This window comes from Fukomys damarensis, unplaced genomic scaffold (assembly GCF_012274545.1).
Source record: "Fukomys damarensis isolate Sample0158 unplaced genomic scaffold, DMR_v1.0_HiC HiC_scaffold_14, whole genome shotgun sequence".
NCBI lineage: Eukaryota > Metazoa > Chordata > Mammalia > Rodentia > Bathyergidae > Fukomys > Fukomys damarensis.
In genome coordinates, this window is record NW_022900926.1 from 593,490 (window position 1) to 608,365 (window position 14,876).

General features: G+C 41.0%; 1 protein-coding gene across 1 annotated transcript in view; it reads right to left on the reverse strand.

The window, feature by feature from the left end:
• Ros1 (ROS proto-oncogene 1, receptor tyrosine kinase) overlaps positions 1-14,876 on the reverse strand; it is a 123,059-nt gene that overhangs the window by 44,889 nt on the left and 63,294 nt on the right. Inside the window, exons 18-25 of the mRNA XM_010644971.3 lie at positions 11,471-11,685; positions 10,888-11,048; positions 10,398-10,542; positions 7,921-8,183; positions 5,723-5,786; positions 5,233-5,435; positions 3,220-3,425; positions 2,070-2,356 (exon numbers count right to left, since the gene is read on the reverse strand). Of these exons, the coding sequence (XP_010643273.2) occupies positions 2,070-2,356; positions 3,220-3,425; positions 5,233-5,435; positions 5,723-5,786; positions 7,921-8,183; positions 10,398-10,542; positions 10,888-11,048; positions 11,471-11,685 (1,544 nt within the window). The remainder of the gene's footprint in view (positions 1-2,069; positions 2,357-3,219; positions 3,426-5,232; positions 5,436-5,722; positions 5,787-7,920; positions 8,184-10,397; positions 10,543-10,887; positions 11,049-11,470; positions 11,686-14,876) is intronic.

Below are 14,876 nucleotides of genomic sequence, written 5' to 3' on the forward strand. Positions count from 1 at the left end.
AAAAAAAAAAAAAAAAAAAAAAGTCTACTTAAGGCCACATAGTTAGCTAAGGGCAGATCCAGGATTAAAAACTCAGACTGTGTAACCCAAGGCCAACAATGCCAACCCATCCACAGCAGACGACTGAGAAGGACCAAGTGTCTTGCTGAATGTTTTCACTGTTGGTTTAGAATGAATGGCGAACACATTTATCAAATTTGTAGATAATAAATGATTATCACCGTCACAAGCAGGTCACCGATAGCCTTGAAATTTAAACATACCACAACAAAATCGGGAAATGGATTGAAATTTAATAGAAACAAATGGAATCCTAAATTCAGGTTTAAAATCAATTATATAAATTAGTAAGTAAAACACATTTGGCTTAATAATATTTCATGAGAAGTAAGACTGTGGGTGCTTCAGCTGATAGGCAGCCCCAAGATCTGCTGGTACTTTTAGTTACAGTGAAGAAACCTAGGAAGCAGCATCTGCCCTGCAGCAAGCAGAACATATGGAGAGCACAGCACTGACAGGTAATAACCAGCTAGAGTGGAAGAGAGGTGACTGACACAAGGAAAAGTCTAGAAGACACATTAGCTGAGAGTTAGTCACAGATGACCTGAATTTCTCTTCTAAATAAAATGTAGAAGGCCTACAACACCCGTCTCTACATGATTGCATGGCTGTCATATGGAAGATGATTAACATATTCTTTACTAACTTAGAGGTCATAAATGAGGCCAATGACTGAGAGGAATGGAGAGAAAATATTTAAATAAAATAAAAATATCTGATATTCAAAGTTATCTAAAAATTATACAGACATCCTTACGAAGTACTGACTACCTTTTAATAAATAAAAGGGATGAAAGGATTTCTCCCAAAATCGTTGAGTTAAATAATCTCTAACGTCATTCTGATTTTTTAATTTAAGGATTATGTGTTTCAATTATGGATTTATCAAAGACTGACCAGTTCCACATCCATACGATAAGGGCTCACTAGGTAATTCTTGTATAGCAAACGTTTTTAAACCTATTCTTACACTTGAGACTAGTGCATGTGGCAGCAGGGAAGATGGATGCTGTAGTAGAAGAAAGACACTTGGGGGGTGACAGACGGGAGCGCAGTGAAGGACTTCGTGGGTGGGAAGTTACTAAGGGGAGACCGCAAGGAGGGGGAGTCTTGTTAAAGCAGCCTGACAGGCAGGCCAAGAGCTCCAAGGGCAGGGAAGAGGAATTGCCTATGATCATCAAGATGGAGAAATGTCTTACAGCTCTGTTACCCAGTGCAGTGGCCATTGAGCCTTTGCGGCTTCGGGCTTTTGAGCACTTGAATGTGGCCAGCATGACTGATGGAGTAAATGTTTAATTCAATTTTAATTCATTTAAATTTAAATCATAGCATGTGACTGACTAGGGACTGCCATATGGGACGGTGAGGTATGAACTGTCGGGAGTGTACATGGGGTGTTCAGAGAGTGTCTTTTCCTGTTGGAACAACTGACTCCTAAGCAGCTGACCTCCAAATCATTTCATCCGCAAGCATATGAATTTCAAGAGGCAGACCTTCCAAGCATTGGCTAGCCCATGCTGAAAGTGCAGTCCATGGGGTCATCAGAGTGGAAACGAACCACTCTACTGGTTAGATCACGTATATGTAGTTAGCTTCAGTTCCAGTTCGTCAACTAACTTGGCCTTTTAAGCAAGTTACTGCCCTTCTCAATGTCAGTTTTCCTATTGTAGAATGAGGATATAAATACCCACCTCAATGAGCTATTCTGAAGATTACATGAGATAATGTACTGAGTAGGATGCAGAGAGTATAGAGTTAAATTCATTAAATTGTAGCTCTGGTGTTAATTACAAATTTTAAACGACACAGGTGGAGAATTTTGTGAATGTCCACATACAACTCACCTAGAAATAACTTGATTTGAATTCTACCACAGCATTCGGCATAGTCCAAAGCAAACACTAAGCACATATTCCTTTTAGTATACGTAGAAAACCAGCCCCTCATAAAGGGACAGGCGAGGCTGTTTGTCACTAATGAAGACACACACACACATGCAGGTGTCTTACCCCACAAAGCAGGCACCACGATAACTCTCCAGCACTGGCACCCGTCCAGATCCATGGCCCAGATCTCTTGACCTTTGGCAAAATATATCCATGGCTTCTCTAGGTCACAAGTATCAATAGTCATTGTTCCACTTAAGTCAGATTCAGTCACATTGCAAGAACATCGGCTCCTTCCATCTGGTTGGTTTGTGGCTGTGGGTTTCAGAATGTGATGCAAGGTGTGATTGCTAATACTGTAGTACGACATCTGATAGCCCAGATCAGAAACTTCTGTCCAATATAAACGACTGGAGAGAGAGGAAAAAGTTCCACTAGCTTAATGAGCAAATATATTAGTTTCTAATGAAAATAAATCACTGTAATGATTGGGGGACAAACGCATCTCTGAGAAAGAACATGTCCAAGTCTCCAGTAACTTTCAGAAATAGAGGAAGTCACGAGAAGTCTAACTCATTTTGCAGCAGTTTGTTAGCAAACATGTTTACAAGTAAAAGCCTTGGACTATAACAACCTTAGTGCTCACCGCCCGGGCACCTTCCATGGCCCCTGCCGGCTGTAAATCAGAAACGGACTTGCACACTTTTGTTGAATCCATCTCCTTTCTCTTCCTCCCCTCTGTTTCTGTTCTGAATGCTAGCTAACAATCTAGCTTCCAATAGCTTATATCCAGGCTTATGACATGAATAAAAATATTTCCAGGCTGGGAAACTGCTATTCAGTTGCTGAGTGGAGGCCTTAAAATCCATCTCATAAGGATAATAATTTAATTGTTAATTAAACCAAGGCAACTGAGCCCAGAATAGCTTTTTTTTCTGAGCAAAACCTGCTGCCCATTCCCTTCCCTGTCTCAGTGCCTGTCTTCTCCCTACCAACTGACAATATTATTAAATTCATTAATATAAAAATCTGTTATTGGCTTCCTCTCTGTAATTGGCCTAACTTTAGGGTAGTCAAATCATCAGCATGGATTAAGATTTCATATTTGTGGTTGTGGGCTCACAATTTATATGCAGAATTACTTATTATAAGTTAATATGATAACCAAAGCTTTTTCCTTTCCCACACTTGGCTTTTAAAGTTAAGCCAAAAATATTACATTAAATGCTCCTATGTCTATTTCATCATGTTAGAAAAGGATACATTTACGTACCTTAAAAGTGGATACACAGAAAAAGAAACTATTGTTGAATTCCTGTTACAAATCTTCAGTTCACTGGGGCGTTTCACCTTGCATTCAAGATCAACATCAAATATTTGTGTTCTGTTTTGAGATTCTTTCAGCACAAAGTAGAGGTGCCTCGAAACCCAGTTGACTGCAATTAGTGTGACGCTGGAAATGCGTGCATCTCGGAAAAGCTTAGCATTAAGCAGAGAACACGGCCACCAAAATAGGGTTACTTTTTAAATTTGAAGACTGTTCTGTGATTACTCATATCAAGCATCTACTGCATTTCACCTTTGTAATCCAAAGCCCCAGCAGCTCTGGGTTGTGTACCATTGTGACATGAGCCTTCTTCTCACACTGTGTGTGTTACCAGACAATTTCATCTCCAATGGCTTCAGTGATAATCCGTGTACCAGAGCTAACAATCCCTATCTTCAGACAAGGCCCCTCACAGAGGTACTGATTCAAAAGCAGACTTCCGGTAGAACTTCTCTGTTCAATGACCCACCACCCTACCCCAGCACCGCCTATCCTCTTGTATGTTGTATTTTATGGGTATCTAGTCACCTGACCAAGGTGTCCCCTTGGCTTCTTTCCTCACGGCACTGTATCTACAGAGCTGCTCTCATTTTAAGTGTCTCTCCCAGTTTGTTCCCTGCTTTCTTGCCTCTCTGCCTGACACCTGTCTCCTGCCTTACTGTTTCCTACTGAATTTCTTCAGTAGCCTCCTGCAGATGTAGGCCTAAGTCATCACGCATACTGCTGACACAGAGGTCGTTCTACAATGCAGACTGATTGTGTTAAGGACCTACTAAATGTCTTCAATGGCTTGCTGTTGGCTTCCGGGTGAACACCTGGTTCCCTGGCAGGTAAAGGAGGTCCCTTATATTTGGGCTCCTGCAGCCCTGCCCAGCTTTCCTACCTGCTGCCTTTCACACCTCCTACCAGACTCCCTCTAGTCACAGCCCCTGAGTAGCTCTGGCTCCAGGTTCCCCTGCCTTTGCCCTGCTCCTGCCTCTTCCTGTTCCCTGGCTCATCTTTGAGACAAAGATGTTTTTCCATTCTGCCACCACCATCACTCACCTGGGCTGCTGCTCGTGTCCTGAGATTCCCCACACCTTGCTCTAGCATGGCAGCTATACTGATCTGCCATCCATTTTAGGTGAAATGAAATGAGGGCCCAGCCTATGCCAGACATTGGCTTTAACCCATTATCTCACTTAACTTTCACAGGAACCCAGGATGAGGGACTATTCAGCCACAGATGTTGAATAACCTGCTGGTGGTCAAAGACCTAGTAAGTGGTAGGTCTGCAATAAATCACAGATGTCAGGTTCCACAGCACTTTCCTGCTAGCCCAGTGTTCCACAGACTCACTTTGTAAGAGCACTTCTTGCTATAGCTTGGGTCTGGAGTACCCTGCAAAGGCCTGTGTGTTTGTTAAGGGTTAAGGATTTGGTTCCAGCCAGTGGTATTACTGGGAAGTGGTGAGTCTTGGTGGGCAGTGTTCTGGTCATTAGCTTTGTTCCTTCACAGGGGGCCTAGGACCCTGGCCACTTCTTCTTTCTTGCTTTCACTTCTTGGCCATGAGAGCCAGCTCCGACCACCATGTACTCCCAGTATTGGCTGCGGCCTTGCCACAGACCCAAAGACCATGAGGCCAAATAGCTACAGATTGGGACCTGCAGAACTGTGAGCCAAAACAAACCTTTGTCTTTGCAAGCTGATGATCTTAGTGTCCATCCCCACAGCAGAAAGTTCAAGAACTCCTGTACCCCAGAGTCTAACAGTGCCAGTAACTCTTCCAAAATTTTCCTGGAAAAATTTGCCCAAATTCTACTCTGCATTTATTTGTAGCTAAATAATTACACAACATCTATCCTCTTCAGTCATTCTAACAGCCGGGCTCACCCATTGGCCAGGCATTTTAATTACAGGACAATATGATACATAAATGTTCTATTTCCTGAATTCAAAAGAATCACAAAGTTGAAGTACCTTGGAGCTGGAACGGTTGCGCAAGTTCAGAAGGAAGAGGGAGTCTCCTTGAGCAAAATACCCCATGTCATCGTCAGCTGTGTAGCCTAAGGCGTTGATGTCTCCTTCTGCCAAAAATGTCCACACAACTTGATTTTGGTCCATATCTAAGAGCACTATCTCATTTTGAAGAAAAGACATGAGGTAAGGAAATGAGTTGATTTCTGCAAATGAAAAAGAAATAATATGCATGAACAAACTGACTTCAGATCCAGAGTCAATATCAAGTGGTTTTGAAATCCATTGGCACCATGGGGTCCAACTCTTTTAGCCTTGGTGAAGCTCTTCAGCTTCGCATCCTGGGTTTGTTAAACACATTTTGGTGATGAAAAAAACTGATTATTTTACTTGACTTTAACTTCAGCTCAGAGTTGAAATTAGAATCCCTAAAGATACCATTCAAAAGATGCTTTTAAGTTTTTATTTGTACAAATTTTTGAATAACAAATACCTGAAGTTTTAGACTTCACTACATCAGAAAATGGCCCTGGGCCTTTGGATGTGTAGACTTGAACCTAAAGCAAAGAAAGGGAAATAATTGGAGAAAAATGAATTCATTAGTATTCTCAGGGCAATTAGCTTTGAGACTGAGAAATTTTGCGTATCTTGTTTCACATGCCTGATACATGCTATTAACAGTTTCAAATACTTGATTACTATCTAAGTATAGTGATAATTAAGGGGGAAATACTGTCCCACATGCGCAATGTTGGGGCTTTTGGTCTAGAAAACTGCTGAAAAGGCACAGATTTGTATTGAATAACAAAAACAATCTCTAAAAACATCTGGGGATTTAATGTGGAAAATAGGTGGTGATGGGTGGATTGATTGATTTAATGGTGATAATTGTTATAAAATGTACACAAATACCAAATCATTACCATTTACATCTCGATATACACAATCTGTACTTGTGAAGTAAACACTTTAAAATCAATAAATTAAGGTTAAATAGAACATTTGAAAGATATGAAACTGAACAAATTATAGTAAACATCCACTTTCTTGAATTCAACAACTAAAAACTTTAAATAAATGAATTTATCATATTTTAAAGAACATTTATAGAAAGAAAAATAGTAAACTTTACATTCGAAAATGATTATGCATGGGCCGGGGATTTAGCTCAACAGTTCGGTGGCCGGCCTCACAAGCGCAAGGACCAAAGTTCAATCCTCAGTACCAAGAAAAAAAAAAAAATGATTACGCATTCAAACTATTTTCACATGCATTACCTCTTTTGATCCTCATAACTACAAATTATGAGTAGGAGTAGAAACTGGACCAGAATTATAATTAAAGTAAGGAACTTGTCTACAATGACACATATAGAAACACATCTCCTGAGGTGTTACGCTTTTCTTTCACTGTGCATGTCACATCCTAATAGGAAGGTTTTATTAAATTAAATATATTTTATTATGTAATAAATCATTTCCATTCCCCAGTCTTGCATACATACAAAATAGCCAGCAAAGAAAACTGACACTCATAATGATAGCCTCAGACTACAGGGCTTCAAGTACTCTCTCAACAAAACATTGGGTAATTTTTGTTATACTTTTGGGATTAAATGCATGTTATGATATCCTATATATTAGTACTTGTGTATGATTTATAAATGCATTTTATAATATCCTATCAATTAATATTTGTGATTTACAGTGGTGTATATGTATACCAAACAATCTTCAATTTTGCACAAGACCATGTGAAATGAAACATACGTATTCATGTGTATTATACTGCATGGGTCTATGGTGACTCAAATCTGAAACATACACATAGACAGATACCCTTAGGAACAGTCAATATTTTTAACAAATAGGAATGTGTATTATCTTTAACTTTTTGAACAACTTTTTTGACTGGAATATGTAGACCTAAAAGATTATTAAAGAACTGTTGGAATTTTACAAAAAGAAAATGAAAACATCCATTGGAAACTTAAATCTCCAAAACAATACTTCCCCTGAAATAAATGGAAAATGGCTGTAAATACATACAACACTGTCTGCAGTATGGTATTTGATGAGAATATGAAAATCATCAAGCCCTCAATTATAAGAGGGTTGTTATTTTATATAAAATTTAAAATATCAAAATGGAGTATCAATCAATTTCCTTTCTGACTGCTATTCTTTCTTTCTGTCCTATCAGTAAAGAGATGACACATCAATCACGCAGGCTTCTGGTTCTTATTTCCATTGGGAGATCCAAGTCAGGCCTTCAGCGGACTCAAGAGGTGCTGTGATATGGAGGGAAGAACTCCACAAGCTGGCCTATGGCAGATCTCTTCCTAGTTGTGCAGCTTGCTAATTGGCTGGTACACCCAGGGACCTGGGTTTTTCTTCACAGTATGAGGATCAAACAAGAAAATGAGTACAAGAGTCCCGACTGTGTTGCATGGCCTGTAGTGATCTCCTCGACAAATATCGCTTTACTCCGAATTTAAAACATAGACCTAATGCAAAGGAGCTGTCAAGAGATCCTTCACCCAAAGTGTCATTCCTGTGTTCTCTTGCTGCCCACTTAACCCCACAATTACAGTGAGCCTTAAACTACTGACAGAGAGGAAGTTCTTAATTTGTCCTTTAGTAACTTTCTGTTGCACTATTAAGACTCCTTTATCCCAGTTTTCACTCATACCTGGAAGGCAACAGTGTATCCAGGACTCATGCCCTGGAGTTGAAAAGATGTCACTGAGGAAGTGACATTGACAGCAATCCAGCCTTTGGATGCTCTGCTTGTGTTGCTTTGGTTGGATATATGGTAGAAAATCTCAAAGCTCATCAACGCACCATTTTCATGCTTAGGTTTGTCCCACCTAAACTCTACCACAACTTCATTCTTGTTGAGGGATCTTTCACTTGGTAATATAAATATTCTGGGGTTTTCTGGTGCAGATGGAACTGCAAAACAGAAGCAGAAACAGAGCCAAAAAGAACATAAAGCTAACTTCTACCACTCACAATCAGCATGTGGACAGCTTATCAGTAAGTATTCCTCATTACAGTATGTTGAGGTAAATCTCTCAGTCTTGAATCTCTTCAAGAAAAAATATTCTGTAGATTTTTTTAGGAAACCATCTTGGTATTTCAGCAAATCTTAATGACTTTGGGTCCTACCCAAATCCCTTCTACTACTGCTGAAGCACATCTTCCCTATCTGTGCCCAGTGGAGATAGGTGGTAGCTGGTGCTCCTCTGGAAGTACATCCCCATACAGTGATAGCTGGAGGGCAGAAAAGCAGACCTTAGCAGGAGAAGTAACTTCAAACAGCCCTTAGCCAGTTCCGGGTGTAAAGTAGAGCATGCCGGGAATCCACCTCGCCTCTAAGAAGCAGGAAGTTGTGGAGAAGAATGATGAGCTCTCAAGGATAGGGTCCAGAGGCCCGTTATGCGAGCACCAGATTGAGCAGTGCAATCTCTTAGTCCTTTAGTCAAGAGAATCTCCTTGCCTGGTTTCCAAGTCACTCTGCCCTAGACGACCCTCTCCTTTCTTAGACTCCTCCACAAGGGCTCCACACCTTCCCATCCCAATCATATTGCTTCTCAGTGCTCAACAGTCACACTTTATACAACCCCTGGGCCTTCTATACTTTCCTTGCATGGGATGCTTGTCCTGGCTGCATCCCACAGAGCCAGCTAACATTTCTACTCCCATATCCATCCCTGCCATCTCCCTCTCCCAAGAAGCCCAAAGCAGCTGGACATAGTGAATGTTTTGCAGTGGCGGCGGCTACTCACTATGGATCAGCGCTGTCTGGCTATCAGTCTTTTATCTCTGTGAGGTGTGTGTCCACCTCCATGCTGTTTTATGAGCTCCATCAGAAAGCATCTTTTCTTATTCCCTATGAAATTCTCCCAGATCTAGCACAGGACTGGCACACAGTAAGTGCTGAATAAATAGTGGTCGATTGGAACAATTGCTTGCTTTATTGTAAATATCTTGAAAGTAAGGGCCAATCCTGTCATCCTTCCTTACAGAACTCTGGGCCTGAGGTGGACCCCCTGGTAGATGCATTCGATCCATTTCCACAGAACAGAACCACAAAACTGATGGCCTCCAAGAGAGAGGACACCTGGACCCAAACACGACCTGCTTCACAGCATGCCAAGGTTCTTCTAGTTTGCTGCTATGCAACTCCAGGGTAAATATTGTTGAATGAATCAAACAGAAAAAAAAAGAGTGGTGGATGAATGTCTATGTTTATTGAGCCTTCACTGCCTGCCAAGTCCTGTGTTAGGAAATTTGTGTAAGTTAAATTAATACAAAGCTATAATTCTCTCACATTTATGATGAGAGACTCAATGAAACTTTAGTGAAAATTCCAGATTAGGGCCTTTACTTAGTAGTTATTTCTCATGGGCAAATATAGCTCCTTCCATTTTGTCATTTGCACAGTCAAGACTGACACCTGTTCTATGTACCTCACAGCTGTGTAAGGAACAAAGAAAATGATATTTTGGACACATAGTAGGTGTGTAATAGACATTTAAAAGAGTGATATATATGTCTCTGTGCACTTTAAACTGACATATAATGTAAAAATATGGTTACACACATAAAATATGGCTAGTAATGATAGTGTGTATGGTTACTAAACATACACATGTAAAAGTATGGTCAGTATGACATACATGTGTAAAAATATGGCTAGAAAGACAATACCAGTGAGTTCACACATTGGTTGCCAGTACATATGAGACCTTTTCTAAAACAGATTTTCAAGAAACAGAAAATATAAAGACATAAAACAGCAGTTATTCATCCACAGAACATTCCAAATTACCATCTTTATGAACACCCATTTTCTAAGAAATTATTTCTACTTTTCACTATTCATTTCCTTACAAAAGGTTTGCAAAGTACCTGAAACATATTTATGCATACGATACATGAGAAACAGCCTTTAAGAAATATTTGGAATTTTTTTCTTTTGGAATAAGTTATGCAGATGTATTTTAATAATGTTCTTCTAATTTCCAAAAAAGTTACTGAAAGAGTAGTGAATCTAAGCATATCTACAAAAGTGAAAGTTTTAAATATCATTGACTATTCATTTCAGATCATGGAAAGTAAGATTCTACATCTTGTTATTTGAAAGAGAAGTTTAGCCCATACCTGATTCAGGTGCTCGAAGTGCTAGAGATGTTTTGGGGCCCTTTCCCCAGTAGGTATAAGGAGTGACAGAAAGATTAAATAAGGCATATGGCTCCAGCCCTTCCACAGTATATACAGGTAAAAGGTGTTTTTCACTAGCCAGGAACTAAAATATAAGCACAAGACACCATTTGTTTAGGGAAGAATTCTAATACTTTTCATTCCTAATTAACTAACATCTCCAAACTTTGCTTCTCTTGTAGAGTCAGTAATTGAGACTTTGGAAAGGCTACTCTTGGTAGGTCTGAGACCAGTGATAGCATGCCAATGTAGCAGTCAGCAAAAAGTGGTCAAGACGGGCTATGCACAAGTTAACCCCGATAACCAAATGCCATGGAAGAACAGAAGTGAAGGGCTTGACTAAGTGAACAAGGCACACACACTGTGTGCAAGACTGGCACAGACAGCACAGATTGTGTCCGAATGGAAGTGACCAGAACCAACACCACACCTTGGAGTGAGCACTGAATTCCACGCTGTAGAAAACCACACCCCAGTCCACTGCAGGGGGAGTGCTCCACAGGACTCGGAAGGCTGAAGCGTTTCCTTCAGTCCTAAAGGAAGACTCTGGAACAGAATCTGGTATAACATTAGGGGTAGAGGAAAAGTTCCCTGTGGGATGAAAGAAAGAAAGAGAGGGAAAAGGAATTTAGGGCCATTGATTAGCACAGAATCATGGGAGAGCAACAGAAATTACTAGTAATTAGAAATAAAAGCTTTCCTCCCCTTTAAAAATCACTTCTGGCTTTTCAGGCTGTAAATTTGAGCTAAGATTAAGCTGGCTGCAAAAAAAGCCAATAAAACTACTACTAACACCAGGGCCAGGGCTTTCGCTTAGTGGTTTCCCTCACACACACCCCACCCCCACCGCCTCACATGCATAAGGTTCCGAGTTTGATCCCCGTACAGGAAAAAAAACCTACTAATACCTTTTCCCTCTTACAACATCATTCTGAAGAAAGAAAATGCCAATCTAATGTGTATTTAACAGAAGGTGTGGGAGAGAGGAAGTGAGCAAGAATAAAGCACTGTACTTGGCAGAGGCTTGAGGGACGACTGAATGATTGTGAACTGATTAAATTTGGCCGATTCCGACACAGACACACTGGTTCTCTGCCCGATTTCCTGAGTCGTGATCATCCTGAAGCCATTGATCCAGAACAGCCTGCCACTGTAGTACATCAGAGCATTCTGGGAAATTTCAGAAGTACTCCAGGCTGCAAACTCTGTGATGCTGATGTGCTCGGTGCTGCAGAAACACAACCCCAGTGAGTGCATGCACCTGTCACCAGTACCTATGAGAAGGACTGCAAGGCATTCTGTGGAAATGGGAGTGAGAATAAAAAGAAAAAGTACTTTGCAATGATAATTGTCAACATTTTTAGTTCCTTGTTAAATTTATGTTTTACATTTTTCCTAAAGTATTAGATCTAAATCAAAATTTCTAGGAATTTTTAAATTAAGGTGATATTGCAATAGCAAGATTGTTTCCTCAGATTGCAGCTTGAACAGTACTTGTTATTTTGGTACTATTCTACTTCAAAGTCACAACCTGAATTCTCACAACTTCATTAGCATGGAGACCTCATCTTTGGTTTATTCCCTGTGCTTTTACAACACTTGCATTAGTAGAAGAAAGACGGAAGCCAAGTACTCCCAGGAGTTACAAATAAGGTTACCATGCAGAAATGAAACCAGAAAAACCCATATATATGGTATAAATTTGCCATCTTCACAAAAGACTCAAAGAGCACTTATAGATGTGAATAAAAGTCTTCAAGACCAACCAAGAACAACATAATAGCCCAACACTCAGGTAGAAGAGTGAGGATTCAGGTAGCACAGTAATGGGAACACCTATCACGCCCAGGGATTCGAAAAACAAAGGCACCTGGAGACCAAGGCTTTGCAGGCATTTATCCAGAATGGACAGGGACAAATTTTCCTGGAGGTGGTGGCCACAAACGTTAGCCAGTTTGTCTAAACTCTGACACTGGCCTAGGCAAGCATCCTCCTTGTCAACCCAACAACTGTACACAGTCAACCATCTCTTGCTTTATGCAGTTCACAGCACCAAGAGGGGTCTATGCGCCCACGAGATTCTGCCCATTCCCACATAAGACCGGGCCTTGCTGGGACGGAGCATCTTGGGCAGGGGAAACCTGAGAAGCAGAGTGAGTTGCACAGAGCCCCCAGCTCAGCCACTGCTAAACACGGGACTTTAATCTTTCATTTAACCATCTACTAAATGTGGATGTAACAATACCAAATACTCTGCCCATGGATAAACTTGATCTCATTTCATCATAACTTTCTCGAGAAGTAAAAAGATGAATTATGCCACGCCATGAGAAAAGGCAGGCACCACACGAGTGATGAAAGCCACTCAGAAGGCACAGTCTGTACTGGTTTCTCCTCATGGCCTGCTGTGTCCTCTGTTGGCCAGTCACCAGCTATCACCATTCTCCCAGCTTGCCTGGTCCTTCACTTTAGCCCTCCAATGATTGTCTGTGGCTGCAGCAATGTTCAGTAGCATCTGTTACTTCATCAAAATGCTCCCTTTTCAGACTAGGGAATTCAAGTAAACAGCTAGTGCTTAAACTGATTTACAGTTTCTTTCCTGTCCATGAAAAGGAATTGTGTAATGATTCTTACTTTAAAAATCTGTTCGGTTGTTTCTAAAATTATGCCAATCACCTCATATTCAACAAAAACTGTCCAGTGATTCTCCATGTTTTAGAGTGATGATTTGGTTGTTTCAAATGATTTTTAGAAATCATTTTATAGATATTGATTGTGTTGGCATTCTCCTCTTTCGAAAAGCATGAAGTATGGTATTTTAAATCAAATGAGTAAGTCTTGTTTTGAGCATTTCACACACAAAAAAAAAAATTGAAAAAAACGAAAATGAAGTCAGGGTAGTGAAGCCAGGAGTTCTGCATCTTGTGGGGAGTAGACTAGCCTCCCCAGGTGGCTCCTCAGCCCTGCATCTACCGCCTGTCACTCTCTGCTTGGCTGCGAAGCCTGCAGACTTCTATTCCCATGACCAATCGCGTGTTGCTGTTCGCACGTCTTGTGGACCTTCCCAGTAACCTTCTGAAGACACAGAACCAAGCTGCAGGCGGAAGGGCGTTGGCCTGGCAGGACACATGGGCCTCAGTGCCTGGCCCCACTGACCCTGGCCAAGCTGCTGCCGTTGCACACAGGAAGGTGTTTGGTCAGCCACACTTCAGGCCTGGCTAGCAAGTGCTTCAACATTCTTACAGCTGTCTCCAGGACCAGGACAGAGGCTTTCACTGCAGCTTGGGCAAAATGCCTGTTAGTGTCCCCTGGTTTGCAGGACTGAGGCCTCTCAGATTCCCCTAGTATGAATTGCTCCTTGTTTCTACCTGAAGACTCCTTCTTCAAGTGAAAGTCTCCTGCATATCTGGGTTAACCCCCAAAATTCACCATCTCCCATGTTTTTTGCCTCACTTCAGCACAATCTTCTCACTTTCAAGAGGTCAGTAGTTCAAATCCTTCAATTGTCAAAAACAGGTAAGGCTAGACTTGAACAAAAATTCATCCAGAAAATCATCCGGTGGTGTTCTCACTGGAGCCCCTTCCATGAGGCATGAGGTGCACACAGAACTAGGTCAAGGTACTCTAGCAAGAGGTGGTTTGTTCAACACGTTACAAGTGCAGTTCTGGGCTCATGATTAGGAACACAGTGGAACATAAACTTTAGTAGAGCATGCAGCCCTGCTGAAAAGACAGAGAATTAGCAAAGAACTGCATTATTAAATGGACTCTGAAAGGAAAGTGCATTGGACACTAAGAGAAAGCCTCCCCATGGGGGTAAAATTTGAGTGAGGCCATGAGCGTAGCTCTGCCAATGCAATGCAAATTAACCAGGGAACCGAAAGGGGGCAGTTCAGGTGCAGAAAACAGCAAGGATGTGTGCCCTGGTAGAGCAGTGATCTATTCTGATGCCATGAAATGTACCCGAACTTTCATGACAGTGCACTTATTTCAACTTCAAAGTCGGAAAACGTATACTGTGTATAGCTTTTTTTTTGTATTGGGGATCAAACTCAGGGTCTTGTGCTTGTGAGGCAGGCACAGTGCCACTGAGCCAAACCCTCAGCCCTATAGCTTTGTTCTTTATAAATAAAGGAAGTAATTTTACAAAGGAGAAGGAAGAGCAATTTGAATGAGGGAGTCAATTTCAATTCTCAGACACAGAACATGAGGAAGGATAACAAATGTTTTAGCCCTACCTGACCATCCCACTAATTAACCACAAGACAGGCAGATGGCTGAACACCTCTGACCTCAGTCTTTTTATCTATGAAATAAAATAATCTCTAAGCAGTCCCTCTAAATGCTGTGCTGTAATGAATTTATGTCTTATGTTTTAATTTCAACTCTGTAACTACTCTCTTGAAATTAAAACTATTG